General features: G+C 40.7%; 1 protein-coding gene across 2 annotated transcripts in view; it reads right to left on the bottom strand.

Annotated features, from left to right (window-relative positions):
• The window catches only part of LOC102788571 (calcium-dependent secretion activator 1-like), a 243,993-nt gene that overhangs the window by 209,500 nt on the left and 12,686 nt on the right, over nucleotides 1–21,807 (bottom strand). For both annotated transcript variants that reach the window (XM_087850444.1, XM_087850445.1), the window contains exons 2-3: nucleotides 4,391–4,504; nucleotides 3,089–3,421 (exon numbers count right to left, since the gene is read on the bottom strand). In XM_087850444.1, coding sequence (XP_087706570.1) covers nucleotides 3,089–3,421; nucleotides 4,391–4,504 — 447 coding nt within the window. The remainder of the gene's footprint in view (nucleotides 1–3,088; nucleotides 3,422–4,390; nucleotides 4,505–21,807) is intronic.

Here is a 21,807-nt window from a genome sequence, read left to right as displayed (position 1 = left end):
AGCTTTACTTTGTTGTCTGGGTCAACTTTGCTAGCGAGAGACAGAGAGAGGCGTTGAAAGGCTGCTCCAACAGAACTTATTGTTTTTGGAGGAAAACACGAACACGGTGTACAGTCGAGTCTTAATAGCTTACTTACAAGTAGGCTTGTCAGGCACTCTTCTTGGCTGCAGTGGTTATTATTATATTTACATGTTTCCAGCTCCCGTTTCTGCTCGATGACAGCTCCTACTTTTCCTTTTTCTCCCTCCCTCGCTCACAGACACATAACGGGTATGGCAGTCCATTCTCCCTGCAGCACGGACTACACTGCCCATGAGGCTACATTCTTTAGAGCTATACTTGTAGCATTCTGCCTATTAGCTTAGCATAACAACAACAGGCGCTCTCTCACCCAGGAAACACGCAGAGAGAGAGCGTCACCCTGTAACCATGGCAACCGTAACGCTGCCGCCTGGAACAACAGAACGTAGCTGTCAAGCAAAACCCAAACAGTCCTGACCCGCGACAATATGAAACAGGGAAGTACCGCCGTGTAATCCATTTATTTCAACAAAGTAACTGTATTCTAAATACCACATTTTTAAACGGTAACTGTAACGGAATACAGTTACTCATATTTTGTATTTTAAATACGTAACGGCGGTACATGTATTCCGTTACTCCCCAACACTGGATTTAGATCTGGACTTTGACTGGGCCGTTCTAGCACATGGATATGTTTTGTTTTAAACCATCCCATTGTTGCCCTGGCTTTATGTTTAGGGTCGTTGTCCTGCTGGAAGGAAGAGAAGCCCCCCCAGAGCATGATGCTGCCACCACCATATCTGACAGTGGGGATGGTGTGTTCAGAGTGATGTGCAGTGTTAGTTTTCCACACATAGCGTTTCGCATTTTTGGTCTCATCTGACCAGAGCAGCTTCTTCCACATGTTTGCTGTGTCCCCCACATGTTTGCTGTGTCCCCCACATGTTTGCTGTGTCCCCCACATGTTTGCTGTGTCCCCCACATGTTTGCTGTGTCCCCCACATGGCTTGTGTCAAACTGCAAACGGGACTTCTTATGGTTTTCTGTTAACAATGGCTTTCTTCTTGCCACTCTTCCATAAAGGCCAACTTTGTGCAGTGCACGACTAATAGTTGTCCTATGGACAGATTCCCCCACCTGAGCTGTAGATCTCTGCAGCTCGTCCAGAGTCACCATGGGCCTCTTGGCTGCATTTCTGATCAGCGCTCTCCTTGTTCGGCCTGTGAGTTTAGGTGGACGGCCTTGTCTTGGTAGGTTTACAGTTGTGCCATACTCCTTCCATTTCTGAATGATGGCTTGAACAGTGCTCCGTGGGATGTTCAAGGCTTGGGAAATCTTTTTGTAGCCTAAGCCTGCTTTAAATTTCTCAGTAATTTTGTTGTTGCTCTCTTAGACAACCTCTGAGGCGTCACAGAGTAGCTGTATTTGTACTGACATTAGATTACACACAGGTGCACTCTATTTAGTCATTAATTCAATTCAATTTGATTTATATAGCGCCAAATCACAACAAAAGTCACCTCAAGGCGCTTCATAGATACAGAGAAAAACCCAACAATCATATGACCCCCTATGAGCAAGCACTTTGGCGACAGTGGGAAGGAAAAACTCCCTTTTAACAGGAAGAAACCTCCAGCAGAACCAGGCTCAAGGAGGGGCGGCCATCTGCTGTGACTGGTTGGGGTGAGAGAAGGAGTCATTAGCACTCATCAGGCAACGTCTATGTGCAACTGACTGCACTCAGACCATAGGGGGCTGAATAATTACGCACACCCCACTTTGCAGTTATTTATTTGTAAAAAATGTTTGGGATCATGTATGATTTTTGTTCCACTTCTCACGTGTTCACCACTTTGTGTTGGTCTTTCACGTGGAATTCCAATAAAATTGATTCATCTTTGTGGCTGTAATGTGACAAAATGTGGAAAAGTTCAAGGGGGCCGAATACTTTTGCAAGCCACTGTACTAATTATGTCATGGGACGCTCATCAGCATTGCTTTGAGGACAACCATGCACATAAGATAGTACTGGATTGTAATGGAGAACCAGGCGATCCAAGTTGAGTTGTGGCGATCCACGGTGAGTCGATCCGAGTAGGTACTAATGGATAAAGGGGCTCAAGTGCCCAAGTCCCAGGGGGAGCAACAACCAGTGTGGAGGAGTGGGGAGGGGAATTATTTCACCCTCAATAACAATGTCAAAGAAGGACTAAGGCTCAGGAAGACCCACACCCAGGCCTAGTCCCACGCAGACAAACACACACACACAGAGACACATATCCTTCCACTCTCTGGGGCAGCCAGCAGCGACTCTATAACCAGATCATCAGCCAACCCCAGCCCCAGAGAGGGGGCATATTACAACCTATAGATTAAGAATGAGATGTCACTCAAGTTCACATGCATGTGACGGCAGGGATGCAATAACTATCATTTTAATATTGGATCATCTCTGTATGGAAGCAATGACAGTGACAATGATGCTATGACTGTTACTTTTTTGTAATGGAAAACCAGTTGATCCGAGTCAAGTTGTGGCAATCAATCTGAGTATCTACTAATGGAAAAGGGACTTTAGTACAAGCTCTCATGGTTGTCTAAACTAAAGCTATAGGAAACGTGAAAAAAATATGTTTCTTAAAAAAAACTGATGACTGTGATGATGCCTGTCTGCCTTCACTGATCATGTCTTGCTTTTGTCTTGTCATTACAGCTGCCAATATTAAATTCACAGAGAAAGAAAGACAGCTTCTTCTGGCTTACTTTTTTGTGGAGTTATTTGCATTAAGTTACAAGAAGTTCCAAGGCACTGTTTAGGCAAGTATCTTTTGACTGAACTACTCAACAACCTTAGTTCTCGTGACCTTATATGATCTAATTGTTTCAAAATCAGTACTTCTGTTTCCAAATCTCAAGAACAAAGGTTGTCAATTCTTTTTCTGCCATGGCCACCCTCACCAACTAACGTTCCACATTCAACAGTAACGTCTAAAAAAGTGGAAGTTAAATTATATACAACAGCAAACTTATATTTTCCATACAAAAATCTGTTAATTTACTGACCTGACAGGCATTATAAAGGAGCTGGTGCTCAAACTTCTTGATACCCAGGATCTGCTGGAACATCTCATATAGTTGGTCCTTGCTAAGGATGAGTTCAGAGGCAGCACTGGTTGTTACACGCTGCTGGTGTTTCCTGGGGTCCTCTTCACCTCGGTAGATGGTGTCAAATTTAGCTATCCAGGAGCTCAGCACTGTTTCTTTGCTTAGCCCATCAATTTCAGGTAAGCTGCGCACACGTTTCTCTATGTGCTTCTTAAAAACCTCCCGAGAGTCACTAGCTGAGCAGCCGCCACTCTGCACCATCCGGGACACACGGTCACTTTTCAGGAACACCTGCAATGAATTTGCAAACCATTAGATCAGTTTGTTTTAAAGTAGGTTTTACAAGAGCACAACTTTAACATCAACTCTTGATAAACACAGGGACTTCTATGTTAATTAAATAATAATTAACATAATAGAACGGGGGCGATCGTGGCTCAAAGAGTTGGCAGTTTGTCTTGTAACCGGAAGGTTGCCGGTTCGAGTCCTGGCTTGGACAGTCTCAGTCGTTGTGTCCTTGGGCAAGACACTTCACCTACCGCCTACTGGTGTTGGCCAGAGGGGCTGATGGCATGATATGGCAGCCTCGCCTCTGTCAGTCTGCTCCAGGGCAGCTGTGGCTACAACTGTAGCTGCCTCCACCAGTGTGTGAATGTGAGAGTGAATGAATAGTGGAATCGTAAAGCGCTTTGAGGGCCCTGAAAAGTGCTATATAAATGCAATCCATTATTATTATTATTATTATTTTCTTTTTTTATTACAAAGGATGACATTTTTTGCCTAAACCTAACAAAACAGTGACTTAAGTACAAATCTGCACAACATGTGGACTCTTTAATATGTCATTTTAGAATTAGGTTATTTATCTATAACGAATTGAGTTTTGACTTAATTCCAGACCTTCAAAGGTCTTATAGAGTCAAGAGCTTGCAGGTCTGTATAAAAACAAATGTGTTACAAAAGAGCTTGTAAGAACTTGGTGAGAAAATTTGTATAAATTGAGTATATTGTAATTGGCACACAGTTATAAAGAGGAAAAAGTGAAGAGAATATATTATGTAACATAATTGACTAATTAACTGAAATATATGTGAATGTTTCTTCTTCAACAAGAAGACAAGAGGTCAGCTACAAAAGGTGGCGTGTGGCCTCTCAGACAGCAGTTTTCAAAAGCACACTATTGGAATGATTCAGTTGATGCAGAATTACATTAAATATTTTTTTCAAGCCAACTAATCTAAATCAAACAGGGCAACTTACCTCATAGTAGCTCTGTACAGCATTGATGAACGCCTCATCAGCTACAATCTGAGTTTCTCCATTAAGAAACGCCTGGAAACGCTCCTTTACTGTCTGTAGCTGCTGCTTACTGATCTGTAGAAGACATTAATAGACAAAATAATAGGATGTTGTTGTTAGCAAAAAAGCACAATTTTACAACGTATCAACTGCAGGTAAACTAAACCTTATGATTAAACTTGAATTGGTTGCTACAGTCAACAGCATACTGAAAAAATCCAGCTTCTATGACACTAAACATGCTACCAAAATACTGTCAAAACAGAGTAAAGTGGAAGAGTTTTTCCAAATCAAGAAACAATGTCTGCTAGAAATTAATTTTCTATACAACTAAAAATAGTTTTTCCAGTTCCAAGAAAGATATGATATAATTTCATTTTTGGATTATCAGTAAGAACAAGGGCAACAACCTTGTCATCCTTCTGGTACACAAAGGTAGGCGCACGCTTTACACTAAACCAGACAAACTATCATCAAAAAAGTTTGTCACTGCTTAGATACAAAAATACATGAGAGTCCCTGAAACAAGATCCAGGTTTGTCAGGTGATGTGAGGTTTAGAGAAACTAAAGTCCCCCACTGTCTTTGTCCTCACAGCTGAGAGGAGGTAAAAGATCTCAACATCCAGCCTTATGTGATTGAAAATAATTAGAGTGCTGAAACAGAGCTTTCCCCTATTTGCTAACAATAAAGCATTTAATAATGCTGTTGCCAATCCAAGCAAAGATGATTTTAAATGAAGGAAGGAGTATTAATGGTTGAAGACAGAACCATAATTCATATGTGACTTTGCTGATAGTTAATTATCCTTCATTCCAATCAGAATATAAGCATGTATACTAAAAATGAATAGGTGTAAGTTTAACACGTATAATAGATAAGAAAATATTATCTATGTCACGGGGTGCCGAGGCAGGCCGTGTGTGAATATAAATGGACCCAAGATGCAGACTGCGTAGCAGTGAGCGAGCTTTATTAACCAAAGGGATGAAGTACAACACAAAAGAAAAGGTGGCGAGAACGGAACTGAAAATACTCTAAACTGGGAAAACTAGAACTTAAACCACAAAACCAGAACACGAATGGGAGTACCTTGCAGGGAGAATTCACAGGAAGACAGCAGGAGATTCACAGACACGAAAACACCAAATAACACAGACAAACCAGCAACAAGGACGAGGTAACACACACTATAAATACACACGCCAGGAATCAGGGGATGGGAAACACACCTGGAAGACATAACAGCTGATGAGGCAGGGGAAACGTAAAGAGAACACACTGACATAAGACAGAGACCTTCACAATAAAACAGGAACTTACACATGCAAGGACACGGACTAAGAAACGCAGACTTAACACGGGAATACATGGGCAGAACCGAATAAACACTAAACAGAGGAAGAACAGAACCAAAATCACAATAACAGAAAACACAAAACGCTGGGTCAAAAGGACCCAGGATCATGACAATCTATGCAATATGAGAGCCTGTGCAGAGTCTGACCTTGGTGTGTAGGTGTGTGTGGTGCAGAGTGGGGGTGAAAGCGACACACAGGAGCCACTGAATGTCTGACTATTTAAATATAATGATTAATAAAAGGAAATTGCATTGAATAAATGGTGACAAACACAGAGTTTTAAAAAGTAAAAAAATGTATTCCTCTGTATTTGAATTAGAAAGTGATTATGTTAGAATTAGGGATGCACCGATACCGATACTGGTATCGGGTATCGGGACCGATACTGTAAAATGTGGTATCGGTTAACTCGTAAAAGTTAACCGATACCATGAACCGATACTAACTTATTTCATTAATCAGAGGGTGGATTGTCATTTCTGTTGTAGTTTTTTAGATTGGCCACTAGGGGGACATCCTGCGCTAAACAGGCACAGGGTTAGGCGAGTGAGACTGGCTGCTCCAGATAAAAAAGAGAAACTGGAGGCTGCTGTAGCTAGGCTAAACAAAATGTCAGCAGTGTGGAACAGCCAACTTTAACTCAGGTTTTGGAAAAGCAATGAAAAATGTCAAGAGAAAATCCACGGGCAGTTAAAATAACAGAGGCTCATTTCATTGCTCTGGATGACCAGCCAATGCCGGTCGTGGAAAACATAGGATTGCATCGTCTTCTCAGCATACTCGAGCTGCGATATGAAATTCCCAGCCGCCCACACATCAGGGAGATAATGGTGCCAAAACTTTCTAAAGAGGTAAAGACAAGCAGTGTGTGCGCGATGTCAGTTCTTGGTTTAATGGCGCAGTGGACTGATGATCCACGGGTAGATGAGTTTGTTCGTCAATGCCAAATACTTTCATTATTTTGTTTGTTTGTGTACAATATGGACACTCTGCAATAATTGAAAAGTTTATTTTATTCTCAAACCTAATTTGTATTTATTTTATTCCAAACAGAAGTGTTTATTTATTATTCTGAAAGCTCGAGACAGTGCCAATAGTTCAGTAATATTTTGTTAAATTACAATGTGGAGACTCTGCAATAATTTAACAGAAGTGCTTATTTTTCACTTGAAATTTTTTTGTGGTCATTTTTATTAAGATATTATTTATTATCGGCAGAGAATAAAATAAAACCTGTCTTCCAATTCATTGCATTTGTGTGTGTGTGTGTGTGTGTGGTAGAAGTATCGGTTTTTGTACTCGGTATCGGCAAGTACTCAGATCCAAGTATTGGTATCGTATCGGTTTGAAAAAATTGGTATCGTTGCATCCCTAGTTAGAATGAATGTTCATGTGAGAATGTGCTAAAGACAAATCTAATTGAGGTAGAATTACAGAAACTGGAACATGAAACGAATTATATCCATATGTGATAGAATTTTTCTTAAATGATTATAGAGTTTTAACTTTGTGGTAAATCATGTAAGTCAGACAGATAGCAAAACGATGATAAAGTGATCAGGTGATTAGATGTTAATAATGTGATTGGATGTTTAGATGTCATCTCAGAAGATGTGACATCCAGTAGCAGAAGGTGGAGAATCGGTGAAGAAGAGACACAGGGTTCTTCCCTTTTGTCTTCTGTGAGATGAGAAGTTTGGCAGATTGGATCTAAGAAACCTGCAAAAATGGGTAAATCAGCACTGATGTCATTAATAAGAGTTAATTGGACACCGTCCCAGGCTGTACTTTGTATGTATTGTTGTTCTATGTTTAAATCTCCACAAACACAGACATGATGAGAACAAGAAAATAAAAGCAGCATTGTTGACATTAAATATTAATAATACTTCTACAAATCTTCTAGAATCTTCTATAAATGCCCAGTGGTGCCTAAAATTTCCCATAGCTCTCAGTAGCCTTGTTTAAAGTGTTTATTTAAACTTGAATTGCTTGACATTGTATGCCTACAAGCCAGCAAAGTTGAAATTTCTATTAATATTTCTCAAAAACTCATTCTACCGTATCTTGTGAAGAGTTAGATGACAAACAAAGATCAGTGCTGCCAATTCATTATATGGCCAGATTTGAAATATGGTCATAATTTCTCCTGTTTCTGCCTGAGATATGACCACTCCAATGAAAAGACGAATTAGAGGCTCTGTCTGTGCTGGAAAATTCCAAAGTCTACTCCCTTGGTAACGGTTACCATGGTCACTGCGGCAGAGGAAGCAGTATGCGATTACAGCTTCCTTATTAGGGGTCAAAGTTCATACGAATTACAGTAAAACCAGCTGTGTCTTATCCTTAAGACAGTAGTGCATGATGAGATACTGTTAAATAAGAGGTCAGATAGTTGTAAGCAGCCAGTGCACAGACTATAGTTTAGTCTTTCATAGTTCCAGCAGCTTTACACTGATACAGATATTTTGAGATATGACATCAGGCAGACATGTAAACGCATACTGTGCAGAATTGTACAGAATTGCCTTTCTGCATAGAGAGCGACTAATCTAGTGTTACATCAATGATTTTTGTGCAACTATTTTTCCTTCCAAACCTACTGAAGGAAAGGAGGACACCGAATCAGCAAGCTTGTACAGTCTCCATGTGGGAAGTAATACTGAATTCTGGCATTAAAACTCCCCTATATATGTGCTAGAAATATCCAGCGTGAAAATGAATAGAGTAGATAGCTGACTCATTGACACTCACACCAAAGACAAGCATTCACATCTTACTCCAATCTTTGGTTTAGCCAACAAATCTTAAAAATAATAAGCACTAATTATCTTGCTTCCCTTTTGATGTATGAGAAAATCATGTATGCCAAGTATCCTTGGACAAGATACCAACCCCAATTTGTTCTCCACCAGAGTGTGAATGTTAGACAGAAAGCACTTAAGCATTAAAAAAGGTGACATGGATGAAGGGCTTTGATAGACTGCTCAGGTAGAGCAGAAGAAGTGCTACATAAGAGCCAGTTCATTTAGCATTTATTAAACCCACGCCTTAAATATATGACACTTATATGACACGTACAGAGAAAGTTCAAATGTTTTTTCTGCTTCTTGATTCCAAAGTTTTCCTAATACTTGTTCCATGGCACATGTTTGTATTATTACACCTGGCACAAACAGAAAAACATCCTGATCATATCACATTGTACATATGTTTGACTTCTGAGAGCCTGTGAAGGTATATTTAATGCAGGGAACTCAACTTGCCAACAATACACAGGTAGTTTTCTGATCACATTCACCCAATTTGAGGCAATGAGGCATACAAAACTGTGGCATAACATAACCATATTCGCTTCTTTTTTTGTGTCTTTTTAAATACCCTGTGTGAGTACAAGAAAACAATTATTAGAATATAATGTACAAAACTGTTGTCATGAAACGCTGTGTGGCAGGCAGGAGATGAGGACTCAAAGTGCAGGACTCACAGACTCAGGGGATGAACTCAAAATCACAGCTTTATTTGCTGGTCACAGAAAAACGAGCATACAAAGTAAACTAAGCTAAACTGGGAAACAATGAACTAAAACTCACAGGGAGATCCACACAGCAAGAGGGACGACACAGACTCAGAGAAACACAGGGTTTAAATACACCGGGAAGTAACGAGGGGAATGAGACACAGAAGGAGAGCACAGCTGGGAGAAATCAGACCTGACAAACTAGACTAGGGGAGACAGAGCAACTAAGAAACACAGACAACACCAACAACAAAGAGACTCAGAGGGCAGCTAGTAAATACTCAGAGAACTAAACAGAATACAAGAAAACCAAACTAAGACACTAAACTAAATAATAAGCTGGGACAACAAAGAGAACTAAGAACATAATACAAAAAACTCAGAGGCACAAGAAACTCAAAACACTGGGTCACTGACCCAGGACCGTGACAACTGTGGCATAACATGACCTTATTCGCTTCTTTTTTTGTGTCTTTTTAAATACCGTGTGTGAGTACAAGAAAACAATTATTAGAATATAATGTGCTTAAATTTGCTTAGATGAGGGGGTCCAGCTGTATATCAGAGGAATAGGAAAGGATTTGTGAATGTCTGTGTTTTAGTTTGGTTTAGCTGTAGCCCTGAGAGTGTGCGTAATTGTGTAGAGGGAGAGGAATTTACTGACACTGGGGGTCTGCCTGTCATGAAAGGAGACAGGAAGCTACAGTTGGAGGATGCTAGGACTGTATGGAACAGAGGAGAAGTCTGTTACCTTTGTCCCTGAATGTAATAAAGGCTCATAACTGTCACAACTTAGAAGTAAGTTTGCAGGAGACCCTCCACATGCTTAGCTGTAAAAGTAAGACAACAAGAGGCCAATGGCCCAGTGGAAACTGCCAAATGGAAGTAGAGTGGGGGTCTCAGTGCTTGTGACCTGGTAACCATGTTTTGTGGAGGAGTTTGGTGTAGCTTGGGTGAGGGGAGATGAACTTTTATGACCAGCAGGAAGTCACATATACAGAGACACACACACAGTGGTTTAACTGTTACGACACACACACTCACTCACTCACGTGCACACATACGCACACACAGGTACGCGCACACGCAGGAGCTCACGTGCTCGCACATACATACACAAACACAGTGTTTTGGGTTTACAACACACCATGTGGGTTTTATGATGCAGGGTTTTCTTCTATAAAACTGGTTGTAACAGACAAAGAAGTTGAGATCTGCAGAGAGCCCTGTACATCGCCCCTTCTAGAAGGTGCATGCGTAACTGAAGGTGAATAAAGGTTTTGTGAAATAACTACTGAGTTCCGGTGTCGCCTCTGGAGGCCTGAGGAATAAAAAGATCTGGGGTGAAACTGAAAACGCAACACCTGACGGGGTTTTGCTGGAAATTTGGCAAAATCTTTTGCTCATAGTACTAATTACAGTATTTGTTTGTTTTTTTTCCATGTGCACCGTGTGAGTGGCATTATAGCAGCTCCACTGTGCTTTTTAATGTTTTTAAGTGTTTCTATTGGTAGTTCCTTGGTACATTGTTAAGTATCAACTTTTTAACTATGGTTGCCCAATTTTATTTAATTTTTTGCTCTTTGGGCATTTTAAAACTTTAAAATAACTCAGTTGTTGTCCTCTGCACCACTTGGGACTGCAAAACTGGAGTAAAGCGTTGGGAACCATCTGTTACTATGGGAAATGTCAGATGGAAAAGCAAACGGCCCTGACTAAACTATAGTGGGAGTACTGGCAGTGTAGCTACATGCCTTACAGAGACATGGCTGAATAAATGTTCCACACACTCGCTTGTCACTCTGGATGTCTTTCAGCTCGGATGGGTGGATAGCATGCATTGGAGCACGGTAAGAGGAAGGGATGGCGCAAAGATGCAAAAAAGAGCAAAGATGGCGCGGCCACGTCCAGACGCCTTCCTGACCGCTCCGCTCCGACTATCCACTTTTCTTGTTTTTTACTTATTTTTTGCTCTGGTTTACATTCCAAAATCCTTTAGTTTTATAGTATACAACAGCAGATCACTTGTAAACATCGGTGACAAGGTTGCACATCTAATCTTGGACACTTTTAATCCCGACCCATCCTGGCCGCCAGAGATTCTACGCAGCGCGGAGAACAACAAAGGACGGGCCGCTCATCCGAGGCGTAGAACAATGAAGCACCGGGGGAAACGCGTTGGCATCAGGAACAGACTGAGACAGCAGGCGCATCGCGCACCACTGCCCAGTATCCTACTGGCCAACGTACAATCCCTGGAGAACAAGCTCGATGACCTAAGAGCAAGAGTCATCTTCCAACGTGACATGAGGGACTGCAACATTCTGTGCTTCATGGAGACATGGCTGACCCCCACCGTGCCGGACCAGGCCGTAACTCCGTCGGATTCATTCTTTGTGCTCCGCGCGGACAGAACGGCAGAGTCGAACAAAACCAAAGGTGGAGGAGTGTGTTTCATGGTAAACAGAAAGTGGTGTGATGCCAGGAGCATTTCTACCCTTTCCAGTGGCTGCTCGCCACATCTGCCACCACCCACCACCCACCCCAAGCAGACAGGTCCGCTTGGGGTGGGTGGTAAATGGTGGCTGCGTTCCAAATGTACATGTTTGGCACAAGCTTATGCAACAAAAAACAATTCTGCAAAAAAAGCAGTGGAGAAACTCTTCAATCACTTTGACCCACTGCCCTCCCGTTGGCGCCTCAGGGCAATCAGGTCCCACGCCTCCAGACTCACAAATGGCTTCTTCCCCTGGATCATTTGGACAAACACTCTCACCACACACCACCAAACAATCTGAGCCATGGTCTGAGTAACCCCATCAGTCAGGCCACTCACACATGGACTCTAAGACAAATTCTTTTGCACTACTTCCAAGCACTTTGCAACCTATCCTTAAATGCGTGCCTTTTCTATTGTGTGCCTTTGTCTTGTTTTGTATATTTCCATCTTGTTTGTATACATATCTCCTGTCTGTATTTCTCCTGTTTGGTATTTATATTTTATTTCTGCACAGTTGGTGTGGAGCACCCACAAATTTGGTTATTCTAATCTCTGAACTTCAGATTCCCATCAAGAATCTGTACACCAATAGAGACTTTGGGAAAAATGGCAGAAAAATCTATTTTTAAAAAGATAGCCAGTTGAAGCAACGAATTGATTATCCAAGCTCAACGGCAATTGTAATTGCTAAAGGTTGTTATGGTCCTGGGACCCTGATCTCACCCTAATCAAGCTGTATTTGGGGGAAAAAAGTGTGAAAGACCCACAAACAAACACAAAAAGGAAAGAGAGCAAAGGTAGGCAAAGCATCACAAAGGAGAATACCACGCCTTTGGTGGGGATTATTAGTGATGGTAAATTCGATTCTTTTCACTGAATCGAGTTTGAATGAGTCACTCACCAAAATGAATAAGGTTTTTTGAGTTATTTGAGTCACTGAGTCAGTTACCCAGAGAGTGCAAAAAATTTACCTTTTCACTCAAACTTAATTTGTTTCCCTTTTCATATAAATCCTAATGCTAAGATAAGTGATTGAAAAAGAAAAACAACTATTTTTATAGAGCAAAAAAGAGCAAAAAAATTAAGATTTCTTAAGGGAACATTTATTTATTTTTTATTTTATTTTATTAGTAAATGCTCCTTAACACTGGTTGCAAAACAAGAAGAAGAAGAAGAAGCTGTGAGCCAGTAGGGAGGGGGTGAGTGAGTGTGTGAGTGATTCGTTCATGCTACGATTCAGCACAGGAAGGGAGGGGGTGAGTAACTTAAATGTGCTGTTAGCATGTTAGCAGAGCGATGCTACTGTGAACCGAGGAGCTATTGTCTTGATGTGAGCTTCTACTCAGGGCTTTTTTCTTCCAGTTCAGAGCAGAAATGTTTTTGTTAAGAAACTGGCTGTTGTTTTTCCCCACAATTTTAATTATAAGCTAGATATATTTCTACTAATGAAATGAGTTTTCTAACAGCAACAGGGATGAGTCAGTGAATGAGTCAGTAGGGTTTGTGAATCAAGTATTGAACGATTCATTCATGATTCGCAAATCACTAGGGATTATAGTTAAAGACTTCAGGAATCCAAAATCTGTAAGGAATATTACATAAGTGTTAAAATATTTCTATTTATAATTGTTAATTTATCCAATTGCAGTCAAGTCCATTAAATCTGGAGACTTTGTTAGCAAATGCATGACATTCTTTAAAGGTAATCACAATCATTTGCTCAACCCCTTTAACCCTTAGGAGAGTCTCCAGGTGGTGCTACTTTTTTATTTTCTGCAAGGGTGCAATGCTACTGAAATGTGTCTGTCGCAATTGATGTTGGATAAGCAGCTGTTTTCAGCAGCTGTGAACACACCCCGTCTGGGCCTGCTGCGTTCCTGGGCCGTTGCCTCCTCAGTTCTCTCCTCACTTGGTCTATAGTTATGCAGGGAGGGGTCTGTGGGGAGGAGCATTCAGGAGGGTGTTGTGCACTACGCCTACAGGACACCTACAGTGAGTCCTGGGTCTGACTGGGCCCTCCACCCAGTAGGACACCCCTGAAATACCTCACCTAGGAGGAGTCCAGGAGGCATCGTAGTCAGATGCCACCTGAACTATCTCCTTTTTGTGTGGAGGAGCAGCAGTTCTACTGCAAGAACCCCTAGAATGACTAACTCGAGAGCAAGTTTCCTTCTAAATTTTCTTTAGTCTGGCAGTTGATTGAATGTTGGGGTGGATATAGTTTTCTTCTGCAGTGGGGTCGGGTGGGCTGCTTGGGCCTCTGTGGAGCTTTGCGGTGCTGCTACTGTTGGCACCGGTCTGGATGGGCCCATGCTTGGGCCTCCTGCCCTTGGTGGATTCCAGGGAATGGGGGTGCCTAACAGGGTCAGCGGAGGAGCTGGCTCCAGGGAGGGTGGACCCCCCCAATTCCCTCCCCATCCCCCACTGCCTCCCGCTCCATCACATCACCACACATGCAGGGCCTTGAGGTACAGGTGCCTCACTGAGGTGCAGGGAAGGCATCCCTTCTCTGTCCCCTTCTGGTCACCTGTGCCTCTAATTTATTCCACAACCTAGACATTCACATTACTTACACATTACTTAATTACACCGTCCAGAGGACGGTCTGTTTATTCAACCTCAACTTTGGTGCTGGTGCCCACCTCTCAATTTTAAAGACAAGTAGACACTGGGACAGGGACAGTTTTCCAGTTTCATTGTACTATTGTAACATGTATTCAATTCAATTCAATTTTATTTATATAGCGCCAAATCACAACAAAAGTCGCCTCAAGGCGCTTCATAGATACAGAGAAAAGTATATGTATGACTGTGCACTGACAGTATAGTCTTATCGTATCTTATATTGAGGGTTCTCATGAGGGGTATTTGTATATGTGTGCATGAGGGTGGGAATGCATGTCTGTGGCAGTGCACTTGTTCTCTTGGGGGCCTCTAGATGTCTGGGACCTGGATCTTCAGGTCCTGTGGCGAGGGGGGTGGGGGCTATGACCTACTATTAGACAGTAAGATGAAGAAACCTTGTTATTACAAGCACGTTCAAAGATACACACTATATTGGTTGGCTGCTGCCTCTAAGCATATTGTGCGTTGTCAGTCTTGTATGCTGCTCAGTAACATTCAAAATTCATTATTTACTGTTACTTATGCTTATGTAGGTTGTTGCTGTGGTTTCCCAACTGTGTTGTTCTCTTTTTGTCTCTTTCCTATCTGCCGGTCCTATCTGTTCCAACTGTAATAGCTTAAAAGTAAAAAAATAAATAAATGCATAAAAAAGATGAATCAAGTGATCCACTTTAGAAACTAAATTGTTGGGCATTTTTCTTGGCCTTCAGACAACAATTCTGGATTGCTACAGTGCCAGATGGGACAGGAGAAAAACAAACAGATTTGGTCAGTTAAGATAAAACTACTCCAGTGGATGATTCTAACATTCATGGAGGCACTAAAAACAACAACCTCAAGACTACATTTAATCTTTTATTAGTTTCACTTGACTTTAGTGATGGGTCGGTCGCGAACGAAATGGCTCTTAGAGCTTATGGCTCTTCTTTGAAGTGAACGACGCGAGCCGGCTCCTTATCGCGAGCCGTGGGTTTGTTTTTTTTTCTTTCTCTCCCTCTCTCTCGCACTTTTTTTCTGCTTCACTCCACACGCGAGCCTTGTGCTTTACGCTGGGAAGAGGGGGGAGGGGCGGTAGTTACACTCAGTAGCACAGGAACAGAGCAGGAGGGAGAGAGAGAGAAAGAGAGCCAGGGACAACAACGTCACATTAGAAAGGTATAGTAATCATCCACAACTATTTTCAGTTGCAGATGATAAAGGATTCAGAAAGTTTATTCATGCAGGTCCATATGACAGAGAATGTGCATCTTCTTTTAGTTTTCATATTTTAATTTATATTTAATTGTGTTGTGGTTTGCAGTGTTTTGTGTTGTTTCACTTTAAATTTGTTTAAAAGGAAAAAGCTGAAAATTTAAATAGTTAAAAGTTGAAATGTGAATAGTTGATTTTTGTATTATATGATTTATTTATTACATTTTATGTGGAGTGAATAAATAAAAGTATATTTACGGTGGCCCCTAGAGACAAAGCACATACAAACTTCAAGTCACGTACAAACCCCAAAACAGGTAAAAACACGTACAAACTCAAAACACGTACAAAAGACAACAGAAGTGCTCCAGGATGCTAGGGGCAGTGTTGAGCTTTTGTTACCTAGTGGCTACACAAGCCAGCAAGTACCAATGACCGGTGTGTGGTAATAACAGGTAAATGAACATTTTTTAATTATTTGACTATATATGAGTGCTTGTGTATAAATACACAAACAACACACATATGCTTTCATGATTGTGTAATTTAAGTGATCTAGGTAGCTGTTTTGGAAGTTCAGTTCATGCTAGAAATGTGTTTTGGAGTTTGTACGTGTTTTGTCTCTAGGGGCCACCGCATATATTTATATATAAACATATATAAATAAAACCACTTTTTGTTACATTAGTAATTCCTTTTGTGCATAATTTTATATTACTGTTAATAATAAATTAATTAAAGCAACAAAACAACCTGAAGATCCAGTTCGGAGCCGAAAGAGCCGGATCTCTAAAAAGAGCCGGAAATCCCATCACTACTTGACTTCTCTCTAATGTAAATGAGTCCAACCCCATTTTAATCACTCTCTAGATCTTGTTCTGACATGTGATATAGAAACAAATTTTTAATGGTACTCTTTGAAACCCCTGTTTTGTCTGATCATTCCTTAACAACATTTAAATGTAAGGCAATGGATTAAACAGCAGTGGGGAATAAATTTCATGACCGTAGATCTGGCTCAGGAGGCAGGTCATCTAATGTGCTCTAGAGTGCTCGTATTTCAGAACTCGTGGTAGAAAAAGTGCTAAGTAAGAACAATTTCTTCTTATTATATCTTCAGTCCCATGACCCAACAAAATGCAGAGCCACCATGCAACCTTATTTACCACAGACATTGATTATCTTATTAATAATGTTGCATTCTCATATCACCCTGCAGACATTTGCTCCTCTGAAAAAGAAAGTCTCAAACTGTGACTACCTGATATAACTCACAAATGTGCATCTTAAAACAGAAAATAATGGGAGAACATGGTGTCTCACAAATTTAGAGGATCTTCATCTGAGGAACAAAGTAAAAACAACAACAACAAAGAACTTCAGGTTTCTTTTCAGCACAGTAGCCAGTTTAACAAAGAGTCAGAGCTAAATAACTCCTATAACCATAACTAGTAATGACTTAATGAATTTCTATATAAATACAATTTTATCCATTAGAGAGAAAAAAATCATAACCATCCCACAGACATATCATTATGTACAGTAACCTCTTAAACTCTGGCTCTCTTCCACAGTGTATCTTTTGTCATGGCTCCCTCCCCTCACCTCCAATTTTTCTGTCTAGTGTTATAGGATCTTCACATTACAATATAAAGTGCAGCGACTGTTGTGATTTGGTGCTAAATAAATAAAACCAAATTGAATTGTTCTTCTATGAATTTGAAATTTGAAATAAAGAAAAACTGAAAAAACCTTATTGTTAAATCAGTGATGAGGAAGTAAATGGCAACCCTAATCCAAGAGCTCTTCTGACATCACTGACATTGGACTTGATGGTAGTGTATTGATCCTGTATTCAAGCAGCTTCAGAACATACCACCCACTCACTGCTGGCACCCGTTCAGCAGCTGGCAAGGCATTTAGTCAAAAGTTAAACTGCGCTCCTCTTCTTTCTTGTTGCCAATAGACATTTAAGGCCAAACGTTACTGTGTTCTCCCATTCGGTGCCAATAAACTCACTCTTTATGATGTCAGGGAGTCTGGCGTTAAAATTATTGTTACTAATCTGTTAAAGTTTTGCTTTCCTGATCAGCCTGGTTTGTAGTTTAAGTTTCAACAAGTTTCAACTTGAATCCAAGATTCACACATTTATTTTTGAACATGTATTCCTTTTTAAACTACATTTTGTTCAGACACTTATAGCACTTGACTAATACTACTGATAAATGTTGGTCTACTTTAAGAATAATATAATAATTTTCACTGACTTGAGACACAAACATAATTAAAAACAACTATCTTTAACATCTCCTTGGTGACCGTCTGACCAGTCCGTATTGGTTTCATCAGTGTCCTGTTAGTTTCTAGTGAATTTATTGCCCTATGTTCCCCTTGTTATTTGTCACCCTGTTTTCTATCTTGTTGCCTACAATGTAGGGGTGGGCAATATAAACGATATACGATAGAAACTATATAAATTTGGCCAACAATAGAGATTTTGATTATACCGCTCTATCGCGATAGCGCATGTTGATGATGTCATCAAGCTGCGCCTGTTTTGGTCGAAAGCATCGCAGCAGCTACAACCATTATAATCTGCAAATTATGCCGGGCGACAGTCATAGCAAAGAGATGAAGCACTTTTGAAATATGTGGAAAGCTAAAAACTGCGCTTCCTCCACTTCCGTAACATTGATTCATTAATGTTGAATTCTCTGCAGCTGCTCTGTTCCCATGTTGTTGCAGTATATTAATAACTAACCTCGTATTGTGGATGAATGATCTCAGTTGTTCTCCTGACTGAAGTTTGGCCCGTGTATAGCATCCTGCTATGCGATTACATTTGTCCCTGACCACCAGAATCCCTCACGTTAACTTTTATCGAGTGGAAAAAAGTTGGCGTTCATCCTCCAGCTTCACTGTGCTAATGTTATGCTAACATAGCTGTGTCGCTAGCAATCACATAGCACAACATTATATACCAGGTAGTCCAACTTCAGTAACCCTACAAACGTCACTGCTGTTTAGTTTTCTGTCTTCATTTATGTTGGAAGTGGTAGCAAAGCTGTATGTTTTACTTAGTTTCAAAAATCTCTGTCAGAACATGGTATGAAATGTTTAGGTGGAAACTAGCGAGCTAACTTCCTGTTAACTTCTAACTCTGTTAAATTTAATAAATTCTGTTTTCATGGATGTTAAACTTAATTGTTACACCTGGTAAAGCAGCAACGCTGATGATTTTATTAAAGATGAAAGAATTTAGACCGCTTTTAACTCTCAGTGTTCATTTGATTTGGGACCTGAAGGGGACGGAGTTTTGGACCCAGATTACCGCCCAGCCCTACTCCAATGTTTCTTCCTATGTTCCCAGTACTGGTGTAGGTTGTCTGTAGTTTTTTACTTGTTGTGTTTGTTTATTTTTCTTAATTTCTTCATTTAAAATAAAACACAAGGTTATCACAAAGTAATGAGGAAAATATCATATAGCTTTCCAAACAAGTACAACCTGATAAACTGATAAAAGCCACTTCAGGCTGCTACCTTGTCACAAGCGGTCATCTGATGTGTAGGAAAATGCCTCTGGGATATTTAAGAGTTTGGAATTTCTTTAGTTTGTTACTCAGATTCCACTTTCCTCTGGTTTGTATTCACTTGGTTGTAGTCAGTTAGCTAGCTTTGGTCAAATAAGGAAGTGTGTAATCAAGTTCAGTTATAAATTGCTCTTGAATTAAACAAGTTCTACCTTAGTTACACTTATTTAGTTTGACTTATTTTACAAAGGTGAATTACCAACCTACAGAGGGCCTTAGACTTTCTTCTTTTTCCTCTTTTATTTAATAATAAGTATGGATTGGCTTAATCACATTCCTGTTTGAACAAAATTACTGGTATTACTTTTATATTACATACTTATATAACAATTAATTTACAAGTGATATACTGGACTGCCTCACTATTATTTATTTCTTATAAAGTAGAAAGGAAATAGCGATATTAAGAAGAGGAAAAAAGTCCCAGGTCCTACATCTGTAGCTATTTTAGCTTAGTAAGATATATCAAATGCAGATGCAAACTCATGCTGAGCTTGAAGGCCAAATCGTGTTATTTGGGGATAGCTGTAGTGTGAGACAACACATGTGCAGACTGAAAGCGGAGAACAAGAACAACAGCAATGACAAAAACGTGTATATTAGGAGTAACCGCACTCTAGCCATGTATTTGTGAGTTTTTCTAAGCTGAGCTAGCGTGGCTAACTAGCTTTAAAGCCATGTTCTGTGTTGGTGTTCCAGCATGGCTTGGCATTCATATTGGGTTTTCTATGCTGAGAAGTGAACTTCACTGTCAGGTCTGACGGTGCCCCGACCGGCGACCTGTGTGTATGTGTGTGTTTGTTCTCCTCTCTCTCGCTCGGTTTCTCTCTCCGGCTCCGCTGCGATTGTTACGCGGTTGCGTAGCAACGGGAGATCTCCGACCCAGAAGTGCTGCCACTCTGAGCTGTCCCACCTGCAACTGATTCCTCGCCAGCTGCTGCCAATCATCCACCATCGTTGGCAGAGCTATTTAATGGTGTGGCTGTGTCAAATTGTTTTTATATAATGTGATCAGCTTCATGAAATGTGCTTTTTTAGGATCACTAAGCAACCAAATGTCTACGTGACTTTTTGACCTGAACTCTTTTGTGATAAAAAACTAACAGCTTCCTCTTTTCTGAAAGAACATGCAGACTTAGAAAAGGGGAACCTCAGCTCTGAGTTCTTAGAATAACTTTGTTACCTTTGTACACACCACACACACAGAGACACACAGACAAGTATAAATAAAGCACACAGACAGTGATGAGACGCAGGTCGTGCGTCCATGACTGCCCTCGCGAGTGAAAGACAACTGCAGTGTTTGTGTTTTCTAACTCAGGTGTCTCAAGCTGAAGAACTTGATTCTTAGAAATCCCCTGTCATTTAAATTGGTCCTTCGAGCCAGAGTAGAAGGGCATCTCAGCCACCACCCCCGAGTCTAGTACCAGAGATGGCTCTGCAGTTCTGTGATAATGGGGAATCAGCCCACAAAACTCACTGCTGACGAGCAGTGGCTAGGAAAGCAAAGTCCAGGCACCGGACAAATCAGTGCTAATAGATTGAGAAATCCTAAGAAAATAAAATGCAGCCCCTGAGCATTAACACATCTGAAGGAGGCTCTTTAAAAGCAGTTAGGCGAGACGAAAACAAAAAGAAAAAACAAGAGAAAAATAAAATAAACAACCAGAAAAAACAGAACTTAACTGCCAGTTTAGTAAAACCAGAAGACGAGACACTGTGCAGTCCTCGCGATCCTTTTATTAATCCACCACCTGTTCCTGCAGCCGCAGCTGCAGCACCACCCATTATACACACACCCATATCAGGAAGAACATAATAATCCCTCATCAAGTGAAAACTAGAGATCAAAGTAGTTTAAAGTAGTTTAAAAAGGGTTGGAAACAGACCCGACTGAATAGATATAAATACAAGAAGAACAAAATAAAATTAAAGCTGCAAGCAGCGTTATGAGGGCACGTCGAGCCATGCCCAACACCTACAACCAGCACGTCCAATCTAATGTCACATTGATGGAATTCATGCATTTAACCACCAGCTAAAAACCACCAGGGGAAAATGTTGCCAAAATTACACATTAATTTTAAAATGGCTGACTTCCTGTTTGATTTGGGATATTGCTGCTCCAAGAGACTTTTTTGTACATCTTGATATCGTCCATAAGCTTACCTGGTTTCAGACTCATACATAAAACAAAGAGCAGGGGCTGTTGTTTTGAAATTTTTTAGGGGGCGCTGTTGAGCCATTCACGTCCAAATGGCGGACTTCCTGTTTGGTTTGCATCAATGGGCCCACAGACTTTTTTGTTCGTCTTGGCATGATACACATGTGTGCCAGATTTCATACATGTAGCTCAAACGATGTGTTCATAGAGCTGCATTTAACAATGCATAGGTGGCGCTCTAGAGCCATTTCCCAGTGCTCATATGTAAAACCATTAAAATACAAAATTTTTCACCAGACCTGGCATGTGTGCAAAATTTCATGAGTTTTTGAGCATGTTTAGGCCCTCATAAAGGCCCTTGTTTTGCCTGAATAATAATAATAATAATAATAATAATAATTAAAGCTGCAAGCAGCGTTACGAGGGCC

Source organism: Neolamprologus brichardi, chromosome 13 (assembly GCF_056152115.1).
Source record: "Neolamprologus brichardi isolate AB-2024 chromosome 13, ASM5615211v1, whole genome shotgun sequence".
In the NCBI taxonomy this organism is placed as follows: Eukaryota; Metazoa; Chordata; class Actinopteri; order Cichliformes; family Cichlidae; genus Neolamprologus; species Neolamprologus brichardi.
The sequence above is the reverse complement of the archived record's forward strand: the minus strand, read 5'-3'. Positions and strand labels throughout refer to the sequence as shown.